Below are 15,996 nucleotides of genomic sequence, written 5' to 3' on the forward strand. Positions count from 1 at the left end.
TTTCCATTGAAACTCAACTGTTTAAAGGTAATAATAATAAACAACAACTTAGGATAACTCATACAAATTTTCAGAAAAAAATAAAAATGTGTAATTTTACAAAATTTTGTTTGGTCAAAATAATAGTAGTGAAAAGTTCCAAAAAATTTCACAGCCAAAAAAAACGTTTTAAGATTGAATATTTAAATGTATATATTAGACCTATATTTAAGGTTTATTTTAGTATTTGGTGGCATATCCTTTGTTTGCAATAACAGACGCACAGCGCTTATGCATGGAATTAACTAAATTTTGGCATCTCTCTAGAGGAATAGAGCTCCAAGATCTTTGTACAGCTTCCCAAAGTTGAAAGTTATTGCTTGGTTTTAATTCCGAGACTGCTCTTTTCACGTCACACCACAAATTCTCAATTGGATTGAGATCGGGTGACTGTGCGGGCCACTCCATGACATCGACTTCATTGGCTGCGAACCACTCTTTAGCAAGTTTGCTGGTGTGCTTCGGATCGTTGTCCTGTTGGAACGTCCAAATAAGAGGCATGTCCTCAGAGGCATATGGGAGCATCACGTCGTTCAAAATACTGACGTATAGATAACGGTCCATTATGGTTTTGACCCAATATATAGGGCCTACTCCATAATATGAAAAACTCGCCCAAATCATAATTGATGATCCACCGTGCTTTACCGTTTTTAAGGTATACTTTGGAGTAAAAGCGCATAAGGGTGGTCGTCTAACAAACTGCCGAGAGCCACGGCCTCCAAACTTAACTATTTTTGACTCATCCGACCACAAAATATTCCTCCACTTCTCCAAGGGCCAAGTCAAGTGTTCTCTTGCAAACTTCAAGCGTTTGGCGGCATGTTTTTTTGTGAGTAACGGTACTTTTCTTGGACTTCTTGAAATGAGGTTATTATCTCTAAGCCTCCTTCTTATTGTTTCCAAACTAACATTTAAGTCACAACGTTTTTTTAGTGATGCAGCGGACGCGAATGGCTCGATCCTTGACTGTCTGGCCAAGCGATCCACTGATCTTTTGTCCAATATCTTTGGGCGCCCACGCGTTTCATTTGCTGGCTCATGTTTAATAGCATTTCTAACCATTGTAGAGGAGCAGCCTATAATATTTTGCACTTCTACATAAGTCTTTCCATCAGAAATCAATTTTTTAATTAGATCTCGCCTCTCGGCAGTACAGTGTTTGCCACGCCCCATGTAGCCAGGACTAAGTGTTGAGCAGGGATCTAAAAATGCTAGGGACTAATAAATAACATCCAAACGTATTGTTTAATAACACAAACCTTGTTTAAAAAGAAGTAAATTTAATTATTCTTGCTAATTTCTCTGGCACTACTATTATTTTGACTGACCCCAACACGTGCATCTTTGCAATAAAAGGCGAAAGGGAATACAAAGAGAGACGAGATCCTAACATAACTGCACATTTTTAAAGAGAGGATAATTACAGTTACTTTTGAGAAAGAATGAGTTGGATACGTGAAGAAATAGAGAAAATATTTAGAAAAAACTCTGTGCGCGAACGGCACTACTATTATTTTGACCGCAACTGTATATATTTAACAACTAAAAAACATATATACTGCATTTCAAGGAACTTTTTATATATTTTCGAGTTTTTTAAACCCTTAACTTGTATACAAAAGGATGCGAAAGCGAAAACACGAGACAAACTAGCGAATCTAGCTGAAATGAACACCTAGGACAATTACAATTACAAGTACATACATAGCGATACACGGTACATTACAGTACATAGGCAGACGAAAACACACAATTATATTATACAAGAAATACTACTATAAATGTACATCTATACAACATATACATGCATACGATATAACGTACGAATATGATTATTATGTATTACGTCCCTTCGATTTGATAATGAATCCAAACGAGAAACCACAAATTTTAACCGCTGTTGATAACCAAACCATTCCCACTTATATATGTAACACTCTCTCCCGACAACTTTCTCTCTATCTCTTCACAATGTTAATGCTGCACAATGAAATCTCTGCATTTAAAGTAAACCACTAACGTTTATTCATTTCGATTCAAGAGAAAACCAAATTACAAATAACTAATTATACGAATTTGCCTTGCGACTTATCAGCGAGCACACGATATTGAATCCTGAAAGGGGAACTAAGTATATCCGCGATAAAGATATCGAATTGACACGCCCCGAAAGCAAAATCTTCTTCATTGTTTCCAAACCAATTACATTTTATTAGAGATCAAAAGCAAGTCAAGGTAAATGTTATGTATGTATGATATAGTGAGAGGATCGCGAAGGACGAGTACAGTTAGTTGTATGGGTAACAGTAACATAGTTAAAGCATGTAACGTAATAGTTCAAGGGTCGACGGAGCAGCGGGTGCGAGTGGGAGCGCATATAGCGAGGAACGATCGCAAGTATCGGTACTAAAACTTACTTCTACTTAGGCTTAATATCATTGTTATCTAATCTATACATATATATAAACCGACACACAACACCCCCACATATAACAGAGAATATGTATATGAACATGTATTGGACGCGCGGCGCTTGAGCTGTGCCTACTTATATATATATTTAACAAATTGTAACGTGTATGTATATGTAGCGGCAGTGATTGTTAAAGAAAATGCTTTGTTTTGTGTTAGATTTTATAATTTACGAGGAAACCAAAAAGAAAATTGTAAAACGCATACAAATACAGAATGACTGACAAAACACAGAATTATAACATTGCATATAATAAATACAATAAAAATATAATTGAAAAAAAACGTTGGTTGTTGTGTTTTGGGAATGTATTTGATAATATGGGATTAATTTTGAGTTTGGCGCCAATTTCTTCTAATCAGAAAGGTTTGAAAATGAAAGACAACCCTTTGAAACTATCGATGATAGTATCGATGGTGGAATATTCTGGGTCACCATCGATTGTTATTTCCAACATAAAGGGGATTCCCTAAACTGTTGAATTGCTGAATTGTTGAATTTTGGTCAGCTGTTAATCAGCTGTTCCATACAAAGTCAACTTTCAGAAATTTCAGCAATTCAACAGCCTCGGGGCTGATGAAAATTTTGTTGAATTGCTGAAAAGCCAGAGTTGTCACCTTTTTTTAAAAGTCGTGGCAACTCTGTAACATTTTAGTATTACCAGTACGCATTATTTATTTAAAAATCAAGTTAGAATGCATATTTGTGGTTCTTTTTACCTTGGTAACACTTTTAGACAGTAACTAGCAATAATTAATCAAATTTTACATGCTTTAAGTTCCGTGAAACTTTTTAACAAATAACAGCTGTTTGAAAATTCAACAGGAACCATTTTGGGTCGTTCCCTTAATTGCTGAAATTTTTTGATGAATTTTCAACAGGGGGATTCCCTAAACTGTTGAATTGCTGAATTGTTGAATTTTGGTCAGCTGTTAATCAGCTGTTCCATGCAAAGTCAAATTTCAGAAATTTCAGCAATTCATCAGCCTCGGGGATGCTGAAAATTTTGTTGAATTGCTGAAAAGCCAGAGTTGTCACCTTTTTTAAAAAGTCGTGGCAACTCTGTAACATTTTAGTATCACCAGTACGCATTATTTATTTTAAAATCAACTTAGAAAGCATATTTGTGTTTCTTTTTACCTCGGCAACACTTTTAGACAGTAACTAGCAATAATAAATCAAATTTTACATGCTTTAAGTTCCGTGAAATTTTTCAACAAATAACAGCTGTTTGAAAATTCATCAGGAGTCATTTTGGGTCGTTCCCTTAATTGCTGAAATTTTTTGTTGAATTTTCAACAATTCAGCAATTCAACAGTTTAGGGAATCCCCCTAACAATTCAGCAATTCAACAGTTTAGGGAATCCCCCTATAGATATTTTCAAAATATAATTGGTTATTGCACTCTATTCTACGCAAATATATAGATTTTAAAACAGATAAAAACAGTCACAATCTATTTTCAAGGTTTTATATTTCAATAGTATCGATAATGTCAGTAGTGTGAACTAATTGGCAACTCTGTTGAAAAGAAATCGCAAAGGTGGCAACCTCGCACGGCGACTGAATAAAATAAAATTCGATTTGTAAATTATAAGTTTAAGCACAAACAATGGCCGCCACCCCAAGCGCCCCCGGCAAGGCCGAGATGATCGACCTGACCAAGCTGAGTCCCGAACAGCTGATGCAGATCAAGCAGGAGTTCGAGCAGGTGCGTTCCGCATGTGGGTGTGCGATGAGTCAGGAGCGGGGAGGGAGGAAGGGGTTCTGCAAATGGCACATGCTTCTAAAATCCCGAATTTTCCATGATCCGCAGGAGATGACCAACATACAGGACTCGCTGTCGACGCTGCACGGCTGCAAAGCCAAGTACGCCGGCTCCAAGGAGGCGCTGGAAACGTTCCAGTCCAACTGGGAGAACCGCCAGATCCTGGTGCCGCTGACCAGCAGTATGTATGTGCCGGGACGCGTCAAGGATCTCAACAACTTTGTCATAGACATCGGCACCGGCTACTACATAGAAAAGGTAATCCCTATTGTTTAATGTGTCATCTGGTATTAACATCTGTTTCCCAAACAGGATCTGGATGGCTCCAAGGACTACTTCAAGCGGCGCGTGGAGTATGTGCAGGAGCAGATCGAGAAAATCGAGAAGATCCACCTGCAGAAGACGCGCTTCCTCAACTCTGTGATCGGCGTGCTGGAACTGAAGCAGGCGGCTGCCGCCAAAATGCTGCAGGCCCAGCAGCAATCCCAGCCAGCGGTGGCTCAGAGCTCATAGAATCCGAGACAGACACGGAGAGCATTAAATTATTAAACTTATAAACGAGATGTGTGCATTTAATTAACGTAGTTTATTAAATTGTTCATCTACTTTTTGGCTTCCTCCAAGGCCACGGTGAGCACCTTGACCTTCTGTTCGTAGGCTGACTTAAGATCCTGTGAGGAAGAGGGATTTATGTAGCTGCTTCTACGAAAAAAGCAATAACTTACCTTGAATATCCTGGACTGCGTGTCGTACTCTGAACGCAGCTTGTCATACACTCCTTTTGAGATGGCCAACTTTTTCTCCGTGAGCGCACACTTGTCCTGCTCCGCCTTGATCCACTGCTGGCTCTTCTCCAGCCGCGCCTGCGTGTGCTCACACTCGGCGGTCTTCAGCTGCAGCATGTCCTTGGTCACCTGCAGCACGTCCTTGATCGTTTCCACCTGGGTCTTGAGCACGCCTATCTGCTGCTCCTGCTGCTTGTTCACCTTGGTCTTCTCGAACAGCAGGGTTTTAGCCTTCAGGAGCAGCTCCTCTTGCTCTTGCCGCGACTTGGGCGCATCTGTGCCGCCCAGCATGACGGACTGCTTGAGGGACTGCTCCAGCTGCACCACCCGCCGCTTCAACCGCTCATTCTCCACCTTGGCATCCTGAAATTGGAATAAGCGAATGGGTAAAGCCCATGGAAACGGGTCAACTAACCTCAAAGTCTTTGCGGAGTGCCCCGATCCGCTTGCGAGACTCCTCGAGCAGCGCCTGTTTCTCGCTCTCCAACGTGAAAACCATGTCGAGCAGCTCGTTCTGCGGCTGATGCACTTCCTCCTGGCCATTTCCCGTGACATTGTTGTTCAGATCGCCGCCAATGGCTCCCTCTTCGTTATTATCGGACATTTTATTGGAGAAAAATACTTTTTAAATCTTTTTAAAAGAACTTGTTCAGCAATGTGCGTTTTCCGTGCTGTTTTCTTTTTGTATTAATAGACCAAATAGATGCAGACGCTATTTATAGGATATCCCACTCTCCCAATCTCTCTCGGCTAGATTGCTCTCCCGAAATAACAAACCGTGTTCCCTCCAGTTTAGTTTGCGCCTCAGCATATTCTGAAGTTCAATTTATTATACATTGAAGCGTGAATGAGAAGGGATTTTAGGGATGTGCGGTGTTAATACAGATCGCGCGGGGCAACACAATTAAATTGTTGTTACAATCAAATGGGGCGACAATTGAAAGTGAGTGATTTGTGATTAAAATTAAATGCCTAAGTTGAAGAAAGGTGCTTCGCTCGCAGTGGAGAATGTCTAACCGTCCAGCTCGCCGGCGGCGCAGGCATCGGCGTAGCTCTTGCCGCTCTTGTCCTCCGGATTCAGCTTGATCATGTCGTCGATGCGCAAAATGGTGATGGCAGCCTCGGTGGCGAACTTCAGCGACTTGATCTTCGACATGGCCGGCTCCAGGACGCCAGCCTTCTTGTTGTCCCTCACCAGACCCTCGATCAGATCCAAACCGGTCCACTTGAGGTCCGAGCGCTCGGGCTTCGTCTGGCTGGAGTTGTGGTAGGAGCGCAGCTTGGCCACCAGATCCGTGGCGTCCTTGGCCGCGTTCACGGACAGCGTCTTGGGAATGACCAGCAGCGACTTGGCGAACTCGGCAATGGCCAGCTGCTCGCGGGAGGCCAGCGAGGTGGCGAAGTTCTCGAGGTAGATGGACAGGGCGGCCTCCACGCAGCCGCCGCCGGCCACCACCTTCTTGCTCTCCAGCACGCGCTTCACCACGCACAGGGCGTCGTGCACCGATCGCTCCATCTCATCGCAGTAGAAGTCGTTGGGACCACGCAGGATAATCGAAGCGGCAGCTCTAAGGAGGAATAGGGATTAAATCATCAAAACTCTCGATTTGCAGGCCATGATCTTCACTCACCGCGCCTTTGTGCCCTTGATGAGGATAAGCTCATCGTCGCAGATGCGCTCCTGGGCCACCTCGGCGGCCTCGCCCACCATGGAGGCATCGAAGCTCTCCTCGCCGTCCATGTTGGTCAGCGAGGTGAGGAAGGCGGCGCCGGTGGCCTTGGCAATGATCTTCAGATCGCTCTTCTTCACGCGTCGCACAGCCATGGCTCCCGCCTCCACGAAGTACTTCATGCACAGATCATCGACGCCGCCGCTGACAAGAACCACATTGACGCCGGTGCCCAGAATCATGTTGATGCGCTCCTTGGTGATGTCCAGCTCGCGGGCACGGATGGCCTCCAGCTTGTCGGGATCATTGATCAGCACCTGAACGCCCATCTTCATCTTGGTCTTCTGCAGCGAGAAGTCCAGGCAGGCGATCTTGGCGTTCACAATCTTCTTGGGCATCTGCTGAGAGGCAATGGTGCAGTTGAGGGCGTAGCCAGGAATCAGCACCGACTCCCTCGCGGACTTTCCATGCGCCTTCAGCACATTGATGGCCTTGATCGAGTAGGCCGCCTGGCCGCGGGGATCTGTGATCTTCACCGACTGGGCGGCGTCCACAACCATGGCGGAGAAGAACTCGGCGTCGGCGCCAATGATCTTCGAGCTCATCGAGGTCTTGGCAATGTTGATCAGCGAATCGCGACCCAGCTCGTCAACGGGGGCGGTCAGATGCTCGGAGATGTACTTGCAGGCCTCCTTGCAGGCAATGCGGTAGCCCGAGATGATCGAGGTGGGGTGGATCTTCTGCTTGACCAGCTCGTCGGCGTTCTTCAGCAGCTCTGCGGCCAAAATGACCACGGAGGTGGTGCCGTCGCCGACCTCCTCGTCCTGCAGCTGAGCCAGCTCAACCAGGACCCTTAAAGTTGACAAATTAGTGTGTGCTTAAGAGAATTTTCCATCCAATAACTCACTTGGCAGCCGGGTGCTCCACCTCCAGCAGGCGCAGTATGGTGGCTCCGTCGTTGGTCACCGTCACATCGCCGATGTCGTCCACCAGCATCTTGTCCAGGCCCACGGGTCCCAGGGAGCTCTTCACGATGTTCGAAATGGACAAAGCGGCCATAACTGAAAGGACATGGAATCACGGTTGCAGTCATAACCTCAATCTGAAGGGAAGCCCCCATTGGAGCTTGGAACTTCCTCCGTTTGGTGTGGCTTCCTGGTAAACCCATATAACTTATAGAAGGCGCCCTCCCCCGATTTCGTTCCGGAACATTCTCTCTGCAGAGCATGACCGCCCGATGAGTAAGAAACGTGCTCCGCCGGCAGACGCACCGCAGATGTTGACAAAACCCCGCCATTCTCACCGTTCTGTGTGCGCACCGATGCGCCGGACTGGCGGGTGCCAGCAATGGACAAAGGAGAGGCCAGGGTCGACATTTTCTTCTGCGTTTCGGCGACTTTTAATAAAAAACGAGATAAATCAAATACGCTGAAAACCGCACGTTAAACCGCCTGACTCACTTTTAGAGGTGGAGAAATATCGATGCTAACATCGATGTCATCGATGTTTTGGAAACATCGGTAACATCGATGTTTCCCGGGATTTTTTTTTCGGGATTTAGACCTTGCGAAACGTTAGGGGATTCCCTAAACTGTTAAATTGCTGAATTGTTGAAAATTCAAAAAAAAAATTTCAGCAATTAAGGGAACGACCCAAAATGGTTCCTGTTGAATTTTCAAACAGCTGTTATTTGTGGAAAAATTTCACGGAACTTAAAGCATGTAAAATTTGATTTATTATTGCTAGTTACTATCTAAAAGTATTATAAAGGTAAAAAGAACCACAAATATGCTTTACAAGTTGATTTTAAAATAAATAATACGTACTGGTGATACTAAAATGTTACAGGGTTGCCACGAATTTTAAAAAAAGGTGACAACTCTGGCTTTTCAGCAATTCAACAAAATTTTCATCAGCCCCGAGGCTGATGAATTGCTGAAATTTCTGAAAGTTGACTTTGTATGGAACAGCTGATTAACAGCTGACCAAAATTCAACAATTCAGCAATTCAACAGTTTAGGGAATCCCCCTGTTGTCAAAGTTTTCTTAAAAATTACACATAGGACACGTATAAAAATAAAAGAGTGTAAAACTTCAAATAAACTGTTGAAATCTAGATTTAAAAACAATTTTGATCGGAGGCGTATGGATGATAAACTTTGAAGCCAATACTCAGACCCTAAAACAAAAAAAATTCTTTTGGTCTACCTTAAATACTTCAATGCACACTGTATAGGCGGGTGAGAGTAGGACCTTAAAAACTTCCATAAAAATGGGAACCGCCCTAATATGTGTGTGCATATGTACATTTGTACCTTTAAATGGTGTTTGTATGAAAATATTATTTTTTTAGGAGCGTCAAACGCGTTTTTAGCAAAGCAGGACAACTTATATCTGACCGTCGCACTCGACTTTCATCTTCCGTCGTTGACAAACTGTTATTTCTTTAAACAAAAACCAACATTTAAATAAAAAATAAAACAAAATTTTTTTTTAAACATCGATGAAATTTTAAGAAAAATACTTTTAATACCAGTTTTACTCTTTCAAATATACCAAAAATATTCCAAGCGGTCACGCTGAAAGGTCAGGAGGGAGTCTCCGCTATAAATTCGCTAGGGTTGCCAATTTGACAACAAATAATACGTTTTTTTTTTAAATATAAATTGAAGTTTATTTTAATTTTTATTTAATTATTTTTTTTTAATACTAAATTTTGAATAATTTTTATTAATAAAAACCAATTTGTTATTTTTTTTCTACACATCTAAATAAAATGTAATACTTTTAAATAAAAAGATCTTTTGAAAAAAGGAAAACAATTCTTAAATTTTCACTCACTTTTCCACAATTGTTGCTACGAAAAATGATTATAAATTTGACATAACTATTTCGCATTTTAAAATTTTCTCACTTCATCATGTTTTATGTTGTTTCCATTTTTATTAAAAAAAATGAAAACATATATTTTAGATTGAAAATAGATCGGCTATATTCTGAGTTCATTCAGTAAATATTCTGTACTTTTCATTTGTCGTAGAAAGTCAATGATGTTGCTCTGTATAAATAGGTTATTAAACTTGAGATAATATTGTTTGTCTCGGCAACATTGTATTTGTTGTACTCGAAAATATGAACGGTCATATATACATTAAGTGGAATTAAATTTGTTGATCAGTTGCTATTTAATCTTCGGACCCAATACATCTTAAAAAATGAAATCGGGCACTTTACTTGTTATTTTGTCGGTTTCGCTTTCGGCCCAGCTATCTCTTATTGCTGCAGCCCCACCTTTGGATTATTCAAAAAGTCTCCAGACCATTATTGACCATTACAACGAGATCAAACAGAGTGCGGAGCAAAAGGATGAATTGGATGTAACCATTTTTAATTTGAGGAAAACCATTAAAAACTTAGAAAGTAAGCTAGCTATGGCTGACATGCACATCGATGTGAAGGAAAATATCATAAGTGGACTAGAAAAACAAATCCGTAAATTACACCAAAACAATGATAAAGTAAATATTTTGGAGAAAAATATTTTAGACTTGCAGACTCAGTTAGAAAACGGTCAAAGTGAAATCGAAAGCACAGCCGAATTATTAATTAAGAAAGAAAACGAAATCGTTGATGTAAAAGCTGAGCTAAACAACAAAATCACGGATCTAAGTGAGCAACTCAAAAACTTGCACAGTGACTGGGAAAACGTTACCGATATTAACAAATCGAATGAAGAGATCATAAGGAAAATAAATCAAGAAAAATTAACTCAAAGTGAGCTGCTCAATAAAAAAGAAGGTCGCATTGAAGAACTTGCCGCTCAGATTGCTGAAAAGGACACTAAAATCGCTCGCCTAACTAAAAAGCTACAACAATTAGCAGTTATTTTGATTCAAGATGGCAAACTAGGAAGTTTGGTTAACATCGAAAGCTTTTAAATGGAAATGGAACTGATCCGATATTGGAATGTGGTATCTTAAGATTTACAGGTAATTCGATTTGTGTACCAACTGTAAATATAATGCAAGACTATAAATATCTTTAATTACAGTTTTTCCTATGAAGACTTCATCCAGATGACCACAAAAAACGAGAGAAGATGCCATTTCGAGCTTGCTTGTCAGGTGTAAAATCAAATTCCTTTGTAATAATTTGAAAAACTTTAAAAATTTTAATAAACAAATTTGATTTTAAAGTAAATACATAATCACCTATGTATTTTTTAATCAGCATTACGCTTATGTGCGTTCTAAAAGTGAAAGTCTTATCACGTACTTTGTCTATGTTCCGAATTGAAGAGGTTACCAGGTCACCATGTGGTTTTTCCCGGTGAGTTATCACTTGGCGAGTCGTGTGTTTTTTTTTTTGCAGATAATATTTTATTTTCTTTTGCACCTAATAATGACAATGTAATTGTAAATTCATTTTATGGGTTTTTTTTCTCAAAAATATTTGCCGGAACTGCGAGTACAACAAAATCACCAAAATCTTGGTATGTCCCTTAACCTTTTCGCAATTGATCCACTGTAAAAAAGTTAAATCTATTTGGATTGGCGTTTTAACAGATATTCAACAAAGGCGCAGTGCTTGTCTTAGGGGTGGGCACTTAAAGTGAAATTATGGCTTGACTTCGATTATATTCGTGAGCGATAAGCACCCAGCCATTCAACCTTGGAACTAATTATTCATCCGAAAATCTGGGAATTCCATGTTATTGTGAGGTAGGGTTGTTAAAAAATCGATAGTGGACACCATCGATGTTTTTGGCTATCGATGGTGGTCACTATCGATACTATCGATAGTATCAACAGTTAAAGAAAATAAAAACCAATTGTTAAAATAAAGGAAAATTATGAAAAACAAATTATGAAAAAAAGTGTGGTTGACTGATAAAAATTAGGGGGAAACAAACGGTCTAACTTTACAACGATTAAAGTGAAACAAAATTCGATGTTGAGCCTTAACAATTAAAATACCGTCGGGTTCTTAAGTATATACTTTAAAATACTTGTTTTTCGTTAAAATATACCAAAAGTTGCATGTAAAATTTAATTATTTTTTTGGAGCGATAGTATCGATTGTGGGTTCAAACCATCGATTTTTCCTAAATTTTAAAACCATCGATAGTATCGATAGTGCTATCGATTTTTTTACCAACCCTATTGTGAGGAGAACGATCTTTCTTGCATATTTTGGTTTGGAAAATAGTCGAATTACTCTACGAATTTTACAGATAATAATAATCGCAATGCGATGAATGCCAATAAATCTAATAAATAGGTAAATAAAGGTTTTGGATTCTCGTCCAGCAACGTACATATGTTTTCATTGCCTTACAACAAGTGCGCAAAGAAATCTTTGGTTTTGGTTTTGACTTTGGCTTTCACGTTTTTCCTCCTCCCTACTGCTGTTTTTTCCAAAAGCCAATTTAGCTCTTTGCTCTCTTTTCCGGCACATCGTGCAATGTTTTTGTTCTGGCTGGTTTTTCCAGCTCCATGCAATTAAAGCTGCCAGCTCTTGCTTCTTTTTTTCTATCCCTCCTGCTGGCTTCTGCTTTTGGCTGGTTCTTCGTGCAAAGAGAGTATTAACAATTGACGTCACTATAATAATACCGTATTGAAATCATATTATAAATATAACTGTTACCTGAAAATACAATTTTTTTCAATTATTTTTCTTACCTTTGGACCAACTTTCCCTTAAAATACAAAAACAAAAGGTAGATAGAAATGTGTTAAACGATCCCTTGGCATTTTTTTTCCATTTTTTATAAAGGTCAATTTACAAAACAAATTTATTTTTCCTTAGAACTAATATTTTGCCAACTATTGTTGAGCAGGACTTTTAGAGTATTGGCAATAGGTAAGACTACACACTTACAAACCTACAGCTGATAATTGCAGTGGAAAAAGCAGCAATGCCTCCTGCAATAAAAGTCACAATGGCGACAGCTCACGACACATTGCTCTACCACCCACCTCCCCCTGCTTTCACCTTTCTTCTATTTTTCCCCGGTATATGTGACTCTGCGTTTGTGTGTGTGGGTGTGATTGACGGCCGGCGGGCTTTCTCATGTGGCTGTAGTTATTGTTGAATTCAATTTGCCGTAAATGTATTGTTGGCCTGACTCGGCGCTCGGGACTTGTGGTCGCTTCTGTTGCCTTTGGTTACAGCTCATTAGCAGCAGCACACACACACACAACCAACCCAGGACACCCACAGCTGCAACCACAGCGAAGATAACGCCTTCTGTTAGCTTGAGTTCCACGAAGCCTCAACCGCAATCTCACAAAAGTTGTGTACACTGTACAGTACGATCTGGTTTTATTTTAATGAACAGATAGGCATCTGTTTATAATCGGTAGTTTCTATGATTGAAAAAACCTGAAGAGAACTAATCGATATTGAAATTTTTTAGATTTTAAATGATTTATTACAAAATTACAATATATTTTTTGACAACTAAAGCCTGAAAAATATTCTTATGTTTTAATTCCCAGCAAAAGCACTATTTATTATGATAATAATCAAAAAAATGCATTAGTAGAGAAAACAATTTGGTAGCTGATAGCTGTTAAGAAAGTAAACTTATATCCTGTTTTTATGTTCAGAAAAATCATATAAAATAAATAGAAAATATTTCATTGATATTTACAACGTTTTACTTTCATAGAGAACCCAATAATCTGTGCAAGGGTTCCATAAATCGAGACTTAACTGTACAAACAGCAGCAATAAACAATAAATAGAAAATCATAAAATATTTCATTGATATTTACAACGTGTTACTTTCATAAAGAACGCAATAATCTATACAAGGGTTCAATAAATCGAGACTTAACTGTACAAACAGCAGCCATTAAGTCCGGCTATGTGCAAACAATTCCGATTGATTTATTGTCGCAATGGCTAACACGATTAAGCGATTGTGTCCACAATGCAACTGAAACAAAAGCCCAGTGCTTGGCGGCCATTACAAAGGGTCTCACCTGTACCTGTGTGTGTGTGTAATGGCGGCGCTCATGTGTGTGAGCGCTGGAGCTCAGCGGCTTTAATTGCCAGTCGGTTGGGCTCAGTTTGTCTCGCCGTGTTGCTGTGGATGTGAAGGTGGATGTGGAAGTGGATGTGGTTGGGATTTATGCTTGTTCTACATGCATGTTGTACAAACAATTTAGCTGTAACTGCGACACACACTCGCACACATACAGACAGGCCTGCCTCAACACTCACACACGTACGATGGGAACTCAGTATGCGTGCTGGACGACCTCCATTTAACACCAAACGTGTCATTTGTGGCCATTTGCTGGTTGCCTCTGCCTCTGCACGTATGTATGTATGTGTGTTTAAATGTGCTTTGCTGCTTTACGAGGCTCTGGCTGCGTTTTGTGGTCTATTAAGTGGCTCGCACTAAACCAAAAAATATGCCATCATCTTTATGCGACTTGTGCAACACGGCGTATGAGCGTTATGCCTCAAGTGAGCAACAAGCGGCAGCGAATACGAATACCCGTTCCCATTGGATGGCCACTAAAACGCCTGAGTACCCGTCGAAACTGGAAAGGGAGTGTACACTGTACATATGTATAAACTAAAGTTCATTAAAAGTAAAATCTGAGTACATCACAAATATGGCAAGACAAAGTTGTGATACACTTCACTTAAAGACGCAGTAAAGCAAAAGGATTTATTTATCATAGGCACCTAAACTACTTACCTCGAATGATGGTTTATCTTGATCCACAATTTTAGGGCTCTAATTAATCCACCTCTTCGGAATTGACATCCCTATAAGACCCCCGGACCGAAGAGTATAATAAAAGCGTGGGGATAAAGGAGATTTCCGGCGAGGGTTGAGAAGGGTAAGAATTTACCAATTTTTGGTACAAGGTACAAGATAAATATTCCAAATGTTTGGAACTTTTTGAACCATATACTCCTATGAAAATATACATGGTACAAAATACATGTCTGCATTTAAAATGTTGTATTATATATATATATAATATAGTACTTATTCAAATTATTATTATAACAAACCCTTATTTTACAAAAGCAAATATCGATATGAGTATATTAAAAAAGTTATTGCGATTAAAATAAATACAAATAAGTTCTGGATAGTAAATCATATTTATAAAGACATATTTATTTGTACAATTTGGGAGGAATTAATATTTCGAGTTCAAGAATGCATAAGGTACAAAATACTGAAATAGGTACCTCCACCTAGACACCACTGCCACTCATCACTGTTCACAACGAAGATGTTTACGACCCTGTCCGCTGTGCATGCAACAGGGGAGAAAAAGGAAGGGGAGGCGGTGGGTACGGCGGGGAAAGCTGAAATGTCGACGGCTTCGCCTACGCGTGAGATAAAGGCGTCCAAGAAAACTTTCTCCCGCCGCCGGAACCGAAACGAAGCAACAGTAGAGCAGTAAACCAAGGCAACAGACACCGCCTGCCACATGTATTGTATGGGTTGTTGCATGAAGCTGTCTATCTGCGCTTAAGCCCGCTCCAGGTTATGCGAGTGTATTAAAAGCACATAAAAAGCTGGCCAGGAATGCCTGGTGGCCTGGCACGGCTTTGTGGCGGAAAAGTGAGCAGCCACACGGCCGAGTTGAGCGATGCACAGATAAACAAATAAACAAATTAATAAAAGACAAATAATGAAACAAGACGGAAACACGAGTCATAAATTAAATAGCAACAGCGAAAATTACTTATCCAAAAGGACGACTCCAAACTCCGGCGAACAGCTAACGAAATTGTCCTCCTTGCGTTGTGGCTGTCAATTTTTCGTAGCATACACACAGGCGCGGGCTCCACGAAAAAGTTTGGTTTTGGTAAACGAAAGAAAGAAGCCTGCCAGGCAGACGGGGAATATGATGTGGCAGGAGCAACTGGGTGCCAGCACGAATAATCTACTAGCGATTTATTTGAGACGGAGTCGCAGTCGGCTCCGCTGCCCCAGCTGCTATTTTGGTTACTTCTTTTATACAGAAATACCCATATTTACAGGGGCGTGCTTGATTCTTGGAAATAAGGCTGAATATATGACTAATGCTTGGAAGGCAATTCTTGAAAATAAATACTCGGAATAACTGATAAGCTGGTATTATTAATAAGTATATTTTTTTACAAAAAGATTTTAAAGTTTATCCTAATAAAATAAAGAAAATATGATATAGGATAATAATAATTATTTGATCTAAGATAAGCCATTCCGGTTATAAGACAACAGATTTAAAAATA

The 15,996-nt window shown here is 40.1% G+C and overlaps 3 protein-coding genes and 1 long non-coding RNA gene across 4 annotated transcripts; 2 read left to right on the top strand and 2 right to left on the bottom strand.

Moving 5' to 3' along the window:
- The first annotated feature begins 4,034 nt into the window (after positions 1 to 4,034).
- Pfdn5 (prefoldin 5) lies at positions 4,035 to 5,003 on the top strand. The gene is made up of 3 exons (XM_017152102.3): positions 4,035 to 4,226; positions 4,332 to 4,541; positions 4,596 to 5,003. Exons 1-3 carry the CDS (start codon positions 4,128 to 4,130, stop codon positions 4,794 to 4,796), a joined length of 510 nt encoding a protein of 169 aa, XP_017007591.2. The 5' UTR covers positions 4,035 to 4,127; the 3' UTR covers positions 4,797 to 5,003.
- LOC108064529 (tropomyosin alpha-1 chain) lies at positions 4,860 to 5,760 on the bottom strand. The gene is made up of 3 exons (XM_070217518.1): positions 5,484 to 5,760; positions 5,009 to 5,431; positions 4,860 to 4,954 (listed from the first exon to the last, which is right to left on the bottom strand). Exons 1-3 carry the CDS (start codon positions 5,670 to 5,672, stop codon positions 4,886 to 4,888), a joined length of 681 nt encoding a protein of 226 aa, XP_070073619.1. The 5' UTR covers positions 5,673 to 5,760; the 3' UTR covers positions 4,860 to 4,885.
- Positions 5,761 to 5,854: 94 nt separating this feature from the next.
- CCT1 (chaperonin containing TCP1 subunit 1) lies at positions 5,855 to 8,215 on the bottom strand. Its single transcript, XM_017152099.3, has 4 exons — positions 8,042 to 8,215; positions 7,646 to 7,799; positions 6,700 to 7,590; positions 5,855 to 6,636 (listed from the first exon to the last, which is right to left on the bottom strand). Exons 1-4 carry the CDS (start codon positions 8,112 to 8,114, stop codon positions 6,081 to 6,083), a joined length of 1,674 nt encoding a protein of 557 aa, XP_017007588.1. The 5' UTR covers positions 8,115 to 8,215; the 3' UTR covers positions 5,855 to 6,080.
- A 1,706-nt stretch (positions 8,216 to 9,921) lies between these two features.
- LOC138913504 (uncharacterized) lies at positions 9,922 to 10,945 on the top strand. Its single transcript, XR_011419274.1, has 2 exons — positions 9,922 to 10,727; positions 10,790 to 10,945. It is a non-coding gene; the product is annotated as an uncharacterized lncRNA (long non-coding RNA).
- Positions 10,946 to 15,996: the final 5,051 nt, after the last annotated feature.

Source organism: Drosophila takahashii, chromosome 3R (assembly GCF_030179915.1).
Source record: "Drosophila takahashii strain IR98-3 E-12201 chromosome 3R, DtakHiC1v2, whole genome shotgun sequence".
NCBI lineage: Eukaryota > Metazoa > Arthropoda > Insecta > Diptera > Drosophilidae > Drosophila > Drosophila takahashii.

Coding starts and splice junctions, on each gene's coding strand:
- Pfdn5 (XM_017152102.3), top strand. CDS start 4,128: ATGGCCGCCACCCCAAGCGCCCCCGGCAAGGCCGAGATGATCGACCTG. Junction 4,227..4,331: donor TCAAGCAGGAGTTCGAGCAG/GTGCGTTCCGCA, acceptor CATGATCCGCAG/GAGATGACCAACATACAGGA. Junction 4,542..4,595: donor CCGGCTACTACATAGAAAAG/GTAATCCCTATT, acceptor TTTCCCAAACAG/GATCTGGATGGCTCCAAGGA.
- LOC108064529 (XM_070217518.1), bottom strand. CDS start 5,672: ATGTCCGATAATAACGAAGAGGGAGCCATTGGCGGCGATCTGAACAAC. Junction 5,432..5,483: donor CACTCCGCAAAGACTTTGAG/GTTAGTTGACCC, acceptor TTCCAATTTCAG/GATGCCAAGGTGGAGAATGA. Junction 4,955..5,008: donor CGCAGTCCAGGATATTCAAG/GTAAGTTATTGC, acceptor TCTTCCTCACAG/GATCTTAAGTCAGCCTACGA.
- CCT1 (XM_017152099.3), bottom strand. CDS start 8,114: ATGTCGACCCTGGCCTCTCCTTTGTCCATTGCTGGCACCCGCCAGTCC. Junction 7,800..8,041: donor ATCGGTGCGCACACAGAACG/GTGAGAATGGCG, acceptor ATGTCCTTTCAG/TTATGGCCGCTTTGTCCATT. Junction 7,591..7,645: donor GTGGAGCACCCGGCTGCCAA/GTGAGTTATTGG, acceptor GTCAACTTTAAG/GGTCCTGGTTGAGCTGGCTC.